At 36.0% G+C, this 16,466-nt stretch overlaps 1 protein-coding gene across 3 annotated transcripts in view; it reads left to right on the forward strand.

Moving 5' to 3' along the window:
* Window positions 1-16,466, forward strand: part of SBF2 (SET binding factor 2) — a 270,236-nt gene that overhangs the window by 40,703 nt on the left and 213,067 nt on the right. For all 3 annotated transcript variants that reach the window (XM_088145943.1, XM_088145944.1, XM_088145945.1), the window contains one exon: window positions 13,333-13,418. In XM_088145943.1, coding sequence (XP_088002069.1) covers window positions 13,333-13,418 — 86 coding nt within the window. Of the gene's footprint in view, window positions 1-13,332; window positions 13,419-16,466 lie in introns of those variants that run through there.

The following is a 16,466-nucleotide window of genomic DNA, read 5'->3' on the forward strand; positions in this document are numbered from 1 at the left end:
GTAAGGATATAATGGATACCAATCTAAAGCTTTTGTTTATCAGACAGGAAATTATCAATTGGCTTCTACTCCTCACCCTTATTGATAGTGTTTGGCCACAGGAGCGCTTCCTAGTAAGGAAAGAAGTAATTTTAGTCCAATCATTACCTTTCACCCCAACCTACTCACAGTGTTGTTGTGGAGAAAAAAATAGAGGACAGTATACCATGTATATCACTTGGGACTCTTATGGGAAAGATAAGATATAAATCTAATGGATAAATGGATACAGTGTAGCTTCTTTTTAACAGACTAATCAGAGTGAGGGATACCCAGTATTGAGGAAAGTATGTTGAGAGTAGGCCATCATTTGTTTAATTTATATCATTGCAAATGACTTAAATCACAGCAGAAATTTAGTCTTCTGCAATTGTAATGTTTGTTTCAAGGTCTGGTAAGAAAGAGGTTTCACATTAAGTAAATTATTACTACATTGAAATTCTGTTGATTGGGCTCCTATAATAGGAAGTTCCAGGGTTTTTAGAAGATGCAGACTCTAGAGGTTGCTCCACGGAGTGACCTAACTATGTGTAACTCCGCATTGATGCCTGCAAACAAAGCCATACAATGTTTAAAGTGGATTGCTCTTCATAGCAGCAGCATCTGTAACCAGCCAGAGACATATTAGTGTTTTTGGAGAATTTTGTTTATTTTTGACAGACCACAAAGATCAACATGGAAAGAAAGAGGGGAAAAAGAATCTGATAATTATTAGCAGCAGCATATCAACTGTTTTAGAATTGGAACTGACCGTTTAGGCCATTGATCCAACCCTCCCGCCCGCCACTGTAGGAACCCAAATTAAAAGTTATTGGACAGATGGCTGTCCAGCCTCTGTTTGAACATGGTCACTTAATGAAAGCCCACCACCTCGGGATAATTAGTTCCACTATCACACTACAGGTAGTCCTCAGTTTAAGAACGAGTTCTGTTCCCAAAGTCTGTCTTTAAGTCGAATTTGTATGTAAGCCAGAATGGTATTATTGTATAATTCTATATAAGTAGTATTGGGTAATTAACTCAATCCATTGTATATTTAAATCGAATTTTGCTACAATAGGCTCTGTTCTTAACTATGGGTCATCCTTAAACCAGGCATTCTTAACCTGGGGACTGTACTTTTACTGCTAAGAATTGTTTCCTAGCATTCAATTGGAATGTGGCTAACTTCTGCATGACGTCACTTTAGGTACTGGAAGAGTACCTCAGTCTTCTCAAAGTTAAACAATACCAGATCATTCCATTTCTTTTCATAAAATGTATTTTTCTGAACCTGTTCCAAGTTTGGCCTATCTGTGAATCTGAGAACTAGGCACTTATTCAAAGTTGGGGCAGACCAAAACAAGTTTTTTTTACCAGTACAGTTACTCAGCCAGGTATCCCTCCTTCTATAGTTTTGCATTTGTTTTTTGTTTTCTAAGTGAATAACGTTCCATTTGTCTTTGTTAATGTTATTCTGTTACTTTCAGCCAGATTTTCTAAACTAAGTTTATGTTTTATTTCTCTTTTCTACTGTATTAGCTATCTCAACTAATTGTGTGTCATCTGCAAATTAGAAAAACATTTCCCTAAATCAGCAGGTGAACCAAAGTAGCTTATGACATTCCTTGTGGAAAGTTTAGAGTTGTGTTCTTTGATTCTGCTGTATTCTTATGTACCAATAGAAGTGAATATATGTAGCTCAGGGTTGAACTGTGGAGTCCTTGGTGCTTGGTTGTTTGATTGCAGATGTTTCATTACCCAGCTAGGTAACATCAGCAACACTAGTGAGTTTCGGGTTTGTTCCCTCTTTATATGCAGTAGCTTGCCCTGCCAGTGTTGGTGGGGGTGTGGTTTTCTCCTTGGTAGTTCCTTGATTAGGGTATTGTTTTCTATTTGATAGTTTGTCTGCTTGATTGTTTATCTCCTTGGTAGTTCCTTGACTGAAATAGTTGTTCCTTGAATAGCACACTACCCTTCCTGAATATCCTCATCAACAGAGGAAATGGCAACAAATTAGAAACACAAGTTTACTGAAAAACAGCCCACACTAACCAAGTATTCCATTACCAAAATAGTAAACTACAGAGAATGTAGAGATTGCTTGAAATATAATGCAAATTATGTTAATGTGCCACAAAAGTATGTGGAGTAATGCTAATAAGAGTAATCCTGAGTAGAATTATGAAATGAACAAGATTCTGGATGAAGAAAAAAATGAATACAAGAAAAGGACTGCTTCAGAAAATAAAGATATGAAAAAGATATTATATAATGTATATATAGAGAAAAAATAATTGCAATATAGTCAAAGAGCAAGGAATGATTAACATTAAAAGAGGAAAAGAAAATGCTGAATCATTTTGTTGAAAATTAAACATTGTTCTGGATTTTGGAAATAGTGAAGTGAGTGAATGCTGAAAAAAGAATTTTAGAGATTTATAAGGGAATAATAGTGATATGTCAAAACTAGAATTGACATTAATCCTGTATATGTTATTGTCCAACAAAAGATGATGAAAAGTTAGTTGTAGATGCTATGCCATTCGATGAGCCACTTTGTGTAGTGGTTAGGCACCAGGCTAGAGACTGGGAGATGTGAGTTCTAGTGCTGCCTTAAGCACAAAGCCATCTGGGTGATCTTGGGCCAGTCACTCTCTCTCAGCCCCTGGGAAGGAGGCAATGGCAAACCTCTTCTCAAAATGTTGCCAGGAAAACTGAGGGAATTTTCCAGACAGTTGCCAGGGATCAGATTGACCTGAAAGGAGGGGGGGGAAAGTGCTGTATGAATGTAAAAAAATTGGTATAGCAGCAGATATAGACAATATAACTAAAAAAATGTTAAAATATGGATATAGTTTGCATATTTTGGTATGCATATTATTTTTATTTACTTAGTTATTTGTCATATTTATATTCAGCTTTTCCTTCAGGAGCTTAAGCTGTGATATATAGCATTTTCCTCATCTAAATTTTCCACATAGCATCAACCCTGTGAGTTAATCTCTGAGAGATAATGACTGGCCCAAAGCCATCCAGTGAGTTTCCATATCTGCAACAAATGTTAGATTATATGATGCAATGAGGATTATGGATCTGAAAATTAATGTATTGAAGACCAAAATAATTATGTTGGACAGGGAAAATGGAATGAGTGATTACAGCTTACACATAAATAGTGAAACTTAAAGCAAGTGGATGAATTTATGTACATTGGTAGAATGTTTACTAAACACAGGAAAATAGATGGAGAAATTTTAAAATGTACAAATGCTGGTAGAATGGTAGTAGATAATATGTGCTCGTTTGGAAGGATTGCATTGCTGGTTGAAAGAAGCAAAAATGTCTGAATAGAAGTATACTTCTGCCCACTTTATTATATGCAACTGATAGTAAGTAGAATGCACTGGGAATGCAGATGGTTCTTTTATCCAAAAGTTAGGAAGTAGATGTTTTGGAAGGGTTTACAACTTCTGTGGAGAGAGAACTGGCTTTTTTTGGCAAAATGTTCCTTTTCCGTCTCTAGTTGGGTTACCACTTATGTCTGATCCTAGAGAGGTATGGTTTGGCCACAATGATCTGTGCAATAGTGATTACAAGATTGGATTATTATAGTGCGCTGTATATGAGGCTATCCTTGAGATGGCCGGGAAGTTGGAGTGGCTAGGAATAGGACTTCTCAATGATAGACCCCTAGGTATAAAACTCACTTCCAAGGGTTAGGGTTAGCTCCACACTGCTTTCTTCTAAACACCAGCTGAAAAGATTCATGTAACAACTGCTCTAGGACCAAATTGCCTTTTAGACTGCTTTTTTTTAATGATTTTTTAATGACTCGTTGCATTCTTGTGATTGTTATTGTCTTCATTTATAATACATAGTTGTATTGCTAACTAGGGATTGGAGCATAAGTTGGAGTATATTGGCACAGCAGGAAAGTTGGCTATTATAACCTATTGTGTTTATAAGTATTTTAAAAATCTATTTTACTTTTTGGGTGGCATCATTGTAAATTTGCGGTTATCTTTTTTTCAGCTTAATATGGTAGCTTTGCTGTAGACTTTTCTTGTCCTGCTTTATAACCCACACACACAGAGCACAATTTTAAAAGTTTTTTTTCTTCAGTACAGTATCTATCAAATGAAAGACTTTTGTTTATGTTCTGTATTGGAGTTCTCTGTACTCCAATTATCTAGTGGCCTTGAGAATATTTTTTGCTTATTCTTAGGCAATGTGCATTCCCTACTAATTGGACTCATCCGACTTTCTGGTGCCTTCTGCACTTATCAACAGTTTGAAATAACACATTTGGTCTTAATTATTTCTTTAATGACAATCTTCCTCAGCATTCCGTGATCTTTTGAACTAACTCAAAATACACCCAAGCTTTTCAAATACTCCAGAATTAGTTCACCAGGAATAACTTTTCCACATTAGAGTTTAATAGCAGGTGCAGTCTCATAAGAGTGCAATTCTTTCTTATTGAGACAAGATTGTTCTGGTAGTAAACTACTGTATGAAGTAGCCACCAACTTTATGCTGCCACTGTTTGAATTAACTTGTAAAGCCCTCAGCCAGGTCAGGCTGCCTGAAGGAGTATTTCCTTCCTGGTTGCTTCCAGGACCCAGAATTTAACTTGCGCATCTGAACAGGAGTAAAAAGGGTTGACAGATTTAAACCTTCTTGCCTGTTTGCTGGCAAAACCCATCTATTAAGAAGGAAACTTCTATTTGGTTATAATGGTGGGCTACAGAGAATGTTTTCCACCTAGGACTTTCCCAATTTGGTACTTCCCAGATTTGTTGACTTGCAACTCTCAGAGCTCTTTAGCCATTATGACTGGGGAAAGCTGCCATAGAAATATGACCAGTGCCAACATTGCAAAAGTTTTAGCACTAGCTCAAAATCTTACTGTTAATGCAGGCATGTTAATTAGTTGTTATTTTCAGTACTATAGTATTCACTGCCTTCTCTACTTTTATTATGAGTTTTTCACTTGTATGATGCACTGGTATATATATGGAAGTTGATTAATGTACACATCATTTGTTTTCATGAAGTGAACATCATACTGTTAAAATGCATTGTTTTTAATTGAAAAGTGCTTACATATGAGAAAGGTAGCTATGACTGCTTGTGTATTGTAAATGCATTATATTGGTTATGTAGCTCACATAATAAACTTTAGGTAGAAGAAAAGCAAGTAAAATACGTTTTACAAACAAAAAAAAGTATGTTAAGTCTGCAATACTAAAATTCCTGGCTTGTTTGTATGCTCATAATTAAAATGCAAGAACTTCACATTCTGAGCATCTCCTTTAGCCTTGGATTTTTAATCAGTTTTAAAAAATATTTTTACTCAGTATTCTTGATTACTTTGATTACTTGGTATCTTCCCTATTTTTAGCTATCTGATTGATTAAAGATGAATTACAATTTGTATAGTGGTATATGTATACACACACACACACACACACATATACATACACATATACACGCGCACACACACAGACTTATGTATGTATAAATATGCTGAACTATATATCATTTACACTTACAATATTTGTAACATTAAAACTCTCTCTCTCTCTGTGACATGTATATGGAATATGAACTCCAATCAATATGATTATAACTTTGGTACACTTTGGTAAAGTATTATTTATGCAACAACATTGTACTGCTGCATTATACAATATGCATGTATTTCTCTATATGTTTTGTGCCCGTCATTATCATGCACAGATTAACTATTTGCACTTGACTAAACACAGAGTTAAAAACAAATTCAGTTTAGATATATTGTTACTTATATCTCACAGGGGAAAAAAGGCAAAGCTTATCGGAGAACTCATTAATTTGGAATGTAACTTGCACTAACAATTTGCTCCTGGAATTTAAAGGGCAGGCAGGAGATGGCAAGTGACCTTTAATAGCAGAGATTTATATAAGAAGGGAGTTGAGAGGAAATGAGATTCAAAAACTAGATTTTTTTCCAGGATTTTAATGCTTTGTGTGTACTATTTAAGCAGAAAAGTCTACAGCAAAATGGTAATTGTGGCTGATTCTTCATTTCAATTTGTGTGTTATAGGTATAATACTCTTCCAGATTTTGTAAAACAGCGCTTAAATTTATATTATGTATGGCCAAGACTAACTTTTGACTGCAAGATCATTGGTGACTTGCATATGATTTGTAAAACTTTGTATTATGAATTATATGTTAAATGTTTTGGGAAAATATATCTTAATTGTAAATAGTGCATTGTGAATGCATTATACACATGTGTATTAATATTGTTTTTTGCTTGACATCCATTGTTTTTGTTTGTTTGGCATTCATATTTATATATTTTAAAAAGATCTAATTATCCGTGTTGTATAAAAGAAAGAGAATCTGTTGTGTGTTATCCTTTTGTAAAATGTGTATTTAAACTGAGATGGAAGCTTAGCACATGAAATATCAAACCTATAATATGCTAGAAAAATTTAGAAGAGTTTGGAAAGCCCAAAGAGTTAAATAATTTAAATAGTTCCAGAATAAATAAGAATCTTTATTTAAGAAAAGTAGGGCAACAAAGTTTATTTCTTTAAAAAAATAGAGCCTTTTTTTTCAGAGGGGGCCATGTTTTAATAATCGAGAGAGATATAGGAGGGCAAAATGACTGTAATATGTTATTCTAAATGTGGAATAAAAAGATTGCAATGGTCTGTAAATCTTAAAAGATAAATCTGTTTGTCTTCTTAAAAGGCTGTGGCTTGAGGCTGGGAGGGTCTGGATGGGGAACAACAGGCTTCAACTGAACCCTGGCAAGACTTTGGTGGCTTTGGGTTTTGGGACCTGCCAGTTCTAGGACTATGCCATCTTTGGTGCTGGATGGGGTTGCACTGCCCCAAACAGACTCCGTGTGCAATCTGGAGGTCTTCCTAGATTCACAGCTCCTGCTCAAAGAGCAGGTGGTAGTCATGGCTAGGAGGGCCTTTGCACAACTTCGTATTGTGCACCAGTTGTGCCCATCCCTAGATTGAGGGGCTTTGCTCACAGTCACTCATGCCCTAATCATCTCTTGGTTGGACTACTGTAATGCACTCTACCTGGGGCTGGGCTGCTCCTGAAAGTATCTGGAAGCTTCAGCTGGTGCAAAATGCAGTGGCGTGGGCAATTACGTTGGTTTCTGGAACAACACAGGTTACACCTCTGCTCTGGAAGCTGCATTGGTTACAGGTTTCTTTCCAGGTCCAATTCAAGGTGCTGTTTTTGACCTTTGAAGCCCTACATGGTTTGTGCCCAGGTTTTCTGAGAGACTGCCTCTTCTTGATTATGTCTGCCCATCCCACCAGATCCAGCAGAGAAGGCATGCTACAGGTCCTCTTGGCTAAGGAGCTACATTTGACAGGTCCTAAGTGGCGAGCCTTTTCTGCTGTGGCACCCACTTTATGGAACATTCTCCCCCCTGAAGTGAGGTTGGCTCCATCCCTGTTGATTTTCCAGAAGCCCCTCAAAACCTGGTTGTGCCATCAGGCCTGGGTACCCGGTGAGGTGGTTCCATTGTTATTAACATTTGCTCTTTGCCTAATATTTGTTATTTTTTGCCTTGTGTTTTTTACAGTTTTTAAATAATAATAGTAGTAGTAGTAGTAGTAGTTTTGTATATACTAATTGTTTGTTAGCTTTGTTGTATGCCACCCAGAGTCACTTGTTTGTGAGATGGATGGCCATATAAATTTGACAAATAAATAAATAAAAGAAAACTACATGGACCAGCTTCTGCTCTGTAATGGGTTTTTTCACTGTTTTCATCTTTCTTACCAATCCCCAGTTCTGTCCTAAGATTTTTAAAGCAGATTTGGTCAATGGGGGGATTTATATTAATGTACAGGAGAAGTGCATATTTCATTGGCAAATGAACACAATTAGATATAATCCTAAAAATTACCTGAAAAGGTAGACCCAGTTGTATTGTGGGAAGCTTCCAAATAGATATGCTCCAAATGTCAAAACTACAGATAACATCCTATTTTATATTAAAAAGGTTAATCAGGTTCTGCAACTGTTTATATGCTTGATGCATATAATCTTAATTCACTACATTATAATCAGATGAGTGAAACAATATACTTAAAATGCAAAATATGAAAAACAGAATTAAAATAGTCTAGATAGTCCATTGTATTTGTTCCGAGGCACTTTGTATGTCTTGCCACACATTCTCTACTTTTCCTGAATACCCTCCCTTTTACTTTTATTATTCAGTATCAGTTTGGATATTGCATTATAGTATATACTCTAAGGAAATCCACTCCCAGTTCAGATTTCATTGACAGAGCATTATAACCTGGCAAAACACAACACAAACACAGTTTGACAGTGAGTTACTCATTGGAATGTACCTCATAATATATACTATATAGAATGTTGCCATTAGGTGTTATCAATCTCCATTAACCTTGAAACCTGCCTTCTGTGTTTTTTCATACCTTTCTGATAGAAATATTTACTGCTAATAATTTCTGTGTTACCATGTTTAAGACTGTGAAATCACATATATGCTTTTTCATATTTAGTGTGGTAGAAGTTCTGTAATCTGAGACTTGCAAAAAGAAGAGACTAATGGATAGTTGAAAGAATCCATAGAAATTAGTTAAAGTTTGTTAAAGTCAATGACCCAATAAATTTATGATGGCTAGGAATGTTATGGCAGTCAAATGTTGAGAGTTTCTTCATGGGTCTGAGTAGGAATAATCAAGGTCATCACAACTTTATATCTAAATATTAGAAGAATTCATTGTGTATATTACCCTCAAGTTTGTTTGCTTGCCTTTTAATTTGTATATTCTGCATTTTTAAAGGAAATGTAGATGCTAGATCTGATAGCCTGTCTTTATTTTTGAAAGCATTTTTGGCTATGTTGAAATATGATGAACCCACTATTACGAATGGCAGCATAATGCAACTATCCAAATAGTTGTTAATGGGATGGTTCAAATTATAGAGTTGGAAGGGGTCAGGTAGGCCATTAATTCCAACCTCCTGGTAAGGGCAGGAATCCAGATTAAAGTATCCCAAATAGATTGCTGTTTAGCATCCCAGACTTGCTTGAACACATCCGGTGAAGAGCCCACCATCCATCTGAATAAGTGTTTCCATTGTTGAACAGTTTTTACTGTTGTAAAGTTTTTCCCCCTAACACTCAATTGGAATCCTGTCCTTTTGTAACTTAAGTCCATTATTCAATGTCTTATACTCTGGAATGAGACGAAACCATCCTTGAACTTCTAAGTGAGAGCTTTTCAAGTATTTGGAGAGTGCTGTCATGACCTCACTGAATCATCTTCTCTCAGGGCTAACCATACCCAGCTCCTTCACTCTCTCGTCATAGGTTTTAGTTTCTAATCCCATGATCATCTTTGTTATCCTTCTTTTAATGTGTTCCATTTTCTCTGAATCCTTCTTAAAGTGTGATTTGCAGAACTGGATACAGTAATCAAGATAGTATCTAACCAAAGTAGAACAGAGTGGAAAGATTACTGTCTATGATTTGGAAATTATAGTTATGTGGACGCAGTATAAAATTACATTTACTTTCTTTGCAGGTACATTACATTGCTGGCTCATATTCAGATCCAAGATCTGTCTCACAAATACTATTACCACGTCAGGTATCCCACATCCTCTATCAGTACATTTACTCTCGGGCATCAGCAAGGATTAATAAAGTTTCTACACTACAGTTATGCTGTTTCTGTCTCCTTCCTCTTGGCTGTAAGGGACTACAGGCCTTTAGTCTTAGGAGAAAGGCACAGAACAAGAACAAGAAAAGTGCATGCAGATAATAAAATGCGCAGGTGGCTTTTCGTTTTCTTCTGTAACATTGAATGTTGCAAACATCTTGCTTGATCAGACTACTTGTTTCCTGAGTTTCCTTCTTTTTAGCTGAATATAAAATTTAAGCTTGCATTAATTTGCTTCCTGGTACTTCTATAATGTAACATTTCTAAATGAGTGTTGAAGGAACTAAACCAGAAGCCATTTGTAACCATGTATTTAGAAAAATAAATTTGCAGGAAGATTATATTTATAATTGATATAATAATCTGATTTTTACCTTGAAATGGTCAAAGGCTTGCCCATCCCAGTTACACTAGAGTTATATTGTTGGGGGTGAATGCTCCCAGAAGGGTCATTCATGATGGCCAGGTCATAGACAAGAGATCAGCCTAAATACAATACAGCGTTATTAGGAATGATGAACTTTTCCAGGTCAGAAAGTATCCAAAGAACACAGGGCAATTAGGGATAGCAGTGGTATTTACAAAATGGTTGGATTAAAGCAAAACTGTGTTCTGATGCTTATGTGGCTAAAGGCTAATGGAAAGTTCTCTGCTGCAAATATATGTATATCATTATGTGGAATGGCAGAATTATGAACTAAGAGGGACTTAATATTGTCAGAGCAGATGGATGAAGACTGAACCTTGACATTCTGGGAATCAATGAACTGAAATAGACTGGAGTGGATCACTTCATATTTGTAATGGTATGTGGGAATGACCTTGAAAGACGGGGAAGAGCCACAGCCAGAGGAACAGTTGGATAAGAGGCAGCTTAGCCCACAGAAGGAATGTGGGTGTGGCAAATGTCTCAGAGGGGACCCTCCCTTGGTCCTTGGGTTGAAAAGGTGGCAGGGGAGAAATGTTCTTTCAGACTTGCAAGATTCTGTTAATGTAACCTTACAATTAATGAGTTCATCTGGGGTGGTTCCTGTCTGGACTACCTCACAAGGCTGACAATATCAGAAGAGTATCAATTCAACTGACCACGAAAAATATATCAAGCCATCATTATTAACATAAGGGGGTCACATACTTAGAATCCAAAAAATAATAGCATGATTTTGATTTTAATCCAGGGCAAGCCATTCAGTATTACACTGGTCCAAATCTCTTGTATCTCCTTTGGTTACTCCAACCATAGATGCAGAAGTGGAAATTGAACTTGTGAAGTCAACTCTATACTTAATTATAGGAGACTGGAATGCTAAAATTGAAGTAAACTGTTATGAAATAATGGAAAAATTTGGTCTCAGTGTAGGAAATGATACAACTGTGCTAAGAAGATTTACTGTTCATAGCAAATATGTTCTTCCAACAACCTAAAAGAAGACTACACATGGACATAACTGGTGGACAGCACCAAAATCAGTTTGATTATAATCTTCAAGCAAAGTTGGAGGAACTGTGTTCAGTCAGCCAAAACAAGAGTGGGTATTGCCTATGGTTCAAATCATGAACAACTTCTTGCAGAATTTAAAACTATTCATGATATCAATAAAGATGAAAAAAACAAAAATATCGAATGAATGAATGAATGAATGAATGAATGAATGAATGAGAAATGGCAGGTACTGATATAATGAAAATAGGTGGAAAAGGTGGAAAACAAAAAGGCAGAAGAGAGGGAAATTTGCCCAAGTAAACATGAAATACCAGAGAAGACCAAAAAGAAATAAGGCAAAGCCCTGTACGCCCATTCCAGGATGTATGTTCCACTCCCATTCTGCCTCTCATCCAGAGAGTGAGCTGGTTGACTTACTTTCCTACTTCTCTGTGCAGCATACACCCCAAGCTTCCACCAACATCAGTTCCCCCTCACAGTTCTCCCATTTTTATTGCCTGCTGATCATAGGGTTTGTAGCCATGAAATAAAAAGACACTAGTTGGAAGAAAGACTGTGACAAGTCTAAACAAAATATTAAAGTGCAGAGATGTACTACTGACAACAGAGGTACATGCTTTCAGGGCTCTGGATTTCTCAGTTGTAACATATAGTTGTGAAAACTGGATTATCAGAAAGGGTGAATGAAGAAAATAGATGCCTTTGAATTGTATATTGGAGACAGTTAAGAAGAACAAATCATTCAGTACTAGTTCAAGTAAAGCCAGACTGCTTATTGGAAGCACTAATAAGCTAAAGCTTAGGTGTTCAAGGGAAGAATCTTTAGAAAAGGCCCTGATGTTTAGAAAATTGAAGGCATCAAAAGAGAGGCTAGATAATATCACAGTTGACACAAGCTTAAAGAAGCATTTACTGATCAACAGTCCTGGCAAATGATATCTTTGGGTCTTAAACAGTCAGGGATGACTGACTAAAACTACAAAAGAACTAGACCAAGTTTATGTGCTCCATGTGGTTACATGTATCTACAAGTATAAGTTTATGTTACATGGTGCAGTAAATAAATATTGTACAAAAGCTGCAGTAGTTCTCAAGTACTTGTTTTTAGGGATCATCTGACTTACAGTGGCCAAACTGAAACCATACAGATTTGAATGCAGACACACTTCAGGGTCCACTATTTTGGACAGATGCAAACATTAAAGCACGGAAATGTGAAGTTGATTTGTACTGTACACTTCTTAGCTGCCTGTGTTAACCTAATTCCAGGTTTATTGATTAGTCTTATATTGTATTAGGTAGAAAAATGTACACAAATTAAAGGGCATGAGAATGAAGGAGCTTCACCTGTGTGAAACAATATTTTTTATAGGACAGAAAATGGTATAACGGGGTTATGGAAACCCATGGCTTTTGAGACTAAAAAGTTCTCTTAAATGAGATCTGTAGTAATTTTTAAAAATAAGAGGGCTAAATGTGTTAATATAAGCAATGTGAACTGAAGTGTGGCATGTGGTATAGATAGACCCTTGTGGCATTCAGTGTGAATTCTGTTTTTAAAAACTTGCTTTTGAAAACTTTTCATTAAATTTTAAGTGGTGAGTAGTTTCTTTTTCATTTTCAAATGACATATTACATTATATTGGGATAAAATGCTGCCTCCCTGCTTTTCTCCCATTATTTAGAGTGATGATAAACATATGGAAAGGTTGGGGAATAATTAACCTTTTTATTTGAAGAAGTGATGTGATTGTTACAATGCCAGAATCATAGTAATTTGATTCAGTCATTTTTTAAAAGCAAGATTACCTTATAGCATTTGTTAGTTTTCATTTTGTTTATATCTGAGCATGGATTGTATGCTATATGGATCTTAATACTGCATCCATTGTGTGTGTAATAGAATTGTTATTAGCAAGGTGATTTGTCTTGAATATATCATTTGAATTATTTTTAAACTCTACAAACTTTAGCAATAACTTGTCAGTTGAAAACAGTAGTTAATATTTAGAGCTCTTAATATAATATGGCATTGGATTGCAGTTTATTTCATTGAGAACTTTTTTATTGGAAAAGTAATAATTAAAACTTGATTCTAGAAGTTCATTTTAATAATTCTCTTTTCCTTTTCTTTGTAGGCTCAGCAGATGGTTTGGGGAAAATAATACAGAGATTTCCCTTAAAGGATTTGGATGATACTCCTTTTCCACAGGGAATAGAGTTGGTAAGTTGATCAGTAGCATGCATTTATAAACTTTTAATTCTGGGTTTGTCCATCAGACTTTACCATAAGGTTAGCTTAGCTGCAACTGTAAATTTATATTGTGAACAAATTATTGCTTGAATATTAGAACTTAGTATGACGTGTGAATGTGGGATTTTGGGCTTCATTCACCTACAAAATTATAAAAACTAATATATTGGTAATTTCAAAACAAATCTTGATTTTATTAACTGGTTTCTTTTAGAAACCTACCTTTCTCTCTAGCAGAGTCCTACATTCACTTATTATGTTAAGTTTGGTTAAGCCAGCTTCTTAGCCACACTCACCTATGAGTGGAGCCAGAATATATGTGTTGGCCCATCATTGGTTTGCCTTTGTCATGCAAACTTCGTCATGTCTCTCACATATTTGTATTTGCAGACCTCAGGATATTATAGTGATATTTACAATGTGAAATAGGTGACTGTCTAGTACTAGTGAAGACCTAAGATACAATTTAAATTTATTAATTAAATTTCTATAGCCTCCCATCTGACTTTCACGACTCTTTCGTAAATCCTTTTATGATCAGTCACATCAGCTTTTCTAATTTCAAAATAGTGCTTTAGATTTCTTGATACAGTGGTACCTCTAGTTACGAACGCCCCTCCTTACAAATTTTTCAAGATACGACCAGCTCCGGCCCCAAAAATTTACCTCGACATGCGAACTCCGCCTCGAGCTACGAACCGGATCCGCGGCCATTTGCCCTGCTGCCACGCGGTCGCGACTTCCTGTGGGCAAGATCGCGGTAGCAAGGAGACGTTCGGTGAGGCTTGTGGTGTGTTTTGTGGCGTTTGGAAGGTTTTTGGTGTGCTTGTCAGCATGGCTCCAAAGAAAATGCAGAGCAGGCTGGCAACTGACTTTAGACAGGTTTTTCCCCAGAACTGAGCCTGCAGCTAAGAGGCAAAGAAGAGAGGAAACCCCTGAAGGAGATCTCCCCGATGTCCCTTTGGAGGGGGACTCTCCCTCCAAACAGTAACTGCCTCCCCACCCCATTCTCCCTCTTCATACTGTGCTGTACTATACTTTTTTTCATGTTTTTGAGGTTTAAAAATAAAATGCATATGTTTCAGAACTGTTTAGCCGTATTTACATTGAATCTTATAGGGGAAATTTACCTCGGGGTGCGACCAAATTCGGAGGGCGGATTAGCCGTATTTACATTGAACCTTATGGGGAAATTTGCCTCATGGTGCGACCAAATTCGGAGGGCGGAACGGATTAACCGTATTTACATTGAACCTTATGGGAAACTTTACCTCGACTTGCAACCAACTCGAGTTGCAACCAGAGTCACGGAACGGATTAAGTTTGTAACTAGAGGTACCACTGTACTTTAGGTGTGACATTCCTGTTCTTTAAATACAGTCTTAAACTTTAAGACTAATCAGACCTCTGGAAAGCATCAGGGAAAGAAGGTTAATGATTTCTTGGCGTGATTATCACATTCAGCATAAGAATGTTTTAAAAAATGGAAGAACCCATGCCTTTACCTATAATATTGCTCAGGTGTCTGCCTCATGTCATGTCCAGTATTGCTGGTATTCAGTTTTGGAGAGGAGGAATACATAATATCACACATTTGCCAAATTTCAAGAGGAGAGAAGTGCAGGCACAGAAACAAATTTGATGTTAATGTTTTCTTCTGAATTAGAAACTTCAAGTAAACAAGTAATAGACATTCTGTGAACTGAGAACTGCTGGTTGTTGTTTTTTTTTAGTAATGATAACATTTTTATTATAGTGCACCATTTGTTGTATGCAGAAAGGTCTGGGCTATGATGATTTTGATTTAATTGTGTCCAAATATGTCAAAATTCATAAACTAGCTTTAAATCAGTGAGTTAGGATAAACTGAAGGCGGCTCATCTCAGTCTCCACCAAAAATTCTAAGACCTTACTGCTTAGAAGACTGTCAGTATATAATTCCATGTATGGATTATGCATTATCTGCATTGTAAAGTATCAAGGCACAGTCAATCTAACTCAGTCAATCACTTCAATTTGATAAGAGTAACATTTGTGTAGAAGCCAATTCAGTGATAAAACTGCATATAATAGCTGTAATTTTAATAGTCTCACAGAATAATTCTCAGTGGATACTTATTCTAAAATATGCAGCATCTATATACAATATTTAAAATCCCATTTAGGGATCCTATATGCAGGCATTGTGCATATTTAGATTGGCATTCAGGATAAGGCATATTTTAGTGTTACAACAGCCATATGGCATAGAGGCTTTCTGGCACTAATGCATACAGTAAGGCAGAATGTAAACATAGTTCTTTGGTTGAGAGCCATAAAAGAAAATGCTTATCACTATATATTTGCACATGCAACACTAACTGTGAGCTTCCTGTTCTTATAAACAAGATCATGATATTCTGACATAAATTGTGGACGGATGTGCATAATAATCCATTATTTTGGTATGTTTTTTAATACATCCATACATACTGTGGGAACTTTTTTGGGGGGGAGGGTTCTTATAAAAGTCACATTGTCAGGAAAATACTTTTAGAGATATGATTCAAAAATTTAGTGTAATGAATCATTGGCTATGATGCAGTTGTATTATGGGAATAACAGAGCAATCAGTTCTAAAGTTGTGTTATATACATACAAAAAGGCTTCCCTTTAAATTATAGTTGTGTTTATGTCAATAAATAGGAACTTTCCAAGAAAACTCCACATTTTGTTGACCTTTTGAAAATAGGTAATGACTTCACGGAATTTCTTCATGCTAGGAATGTTGCATGTTACAAATATACAGGATTTAAATACTTTGTTTTACATTTTTGATGTAGATACATTTATATTTATTGTTTTTATACTGTGGTATTCCATCTAGTTTGTTGAAGGCTGATAACAACAGCCCAATTCATAGTAAAAATCTTATAAACAATGTAAACTCATTGTCCTATGTCCTATGTAAGCTCAGTTACAAAGTTGATGATTATTAAATATCTATAAAACTCTCCACAGGTTTTGATAAAAATGATA

The sequence above is a fragment of the Python bivittatus genome, unplaced genomic scaffold, assembly GCF_059951505.1.
Source record: "Python bivittatus isolate LINGU-HERP-01145 unplaced genomic scaffold, Pbiv_v1 ctg000480_np1212, whole genome shotgun sequence".
Lineage (NCBI taxonomy): Eukaryota > Metazoa > Chordata > Lepidosauria > Squamata > Pythonidae > Python > Python bivittatus.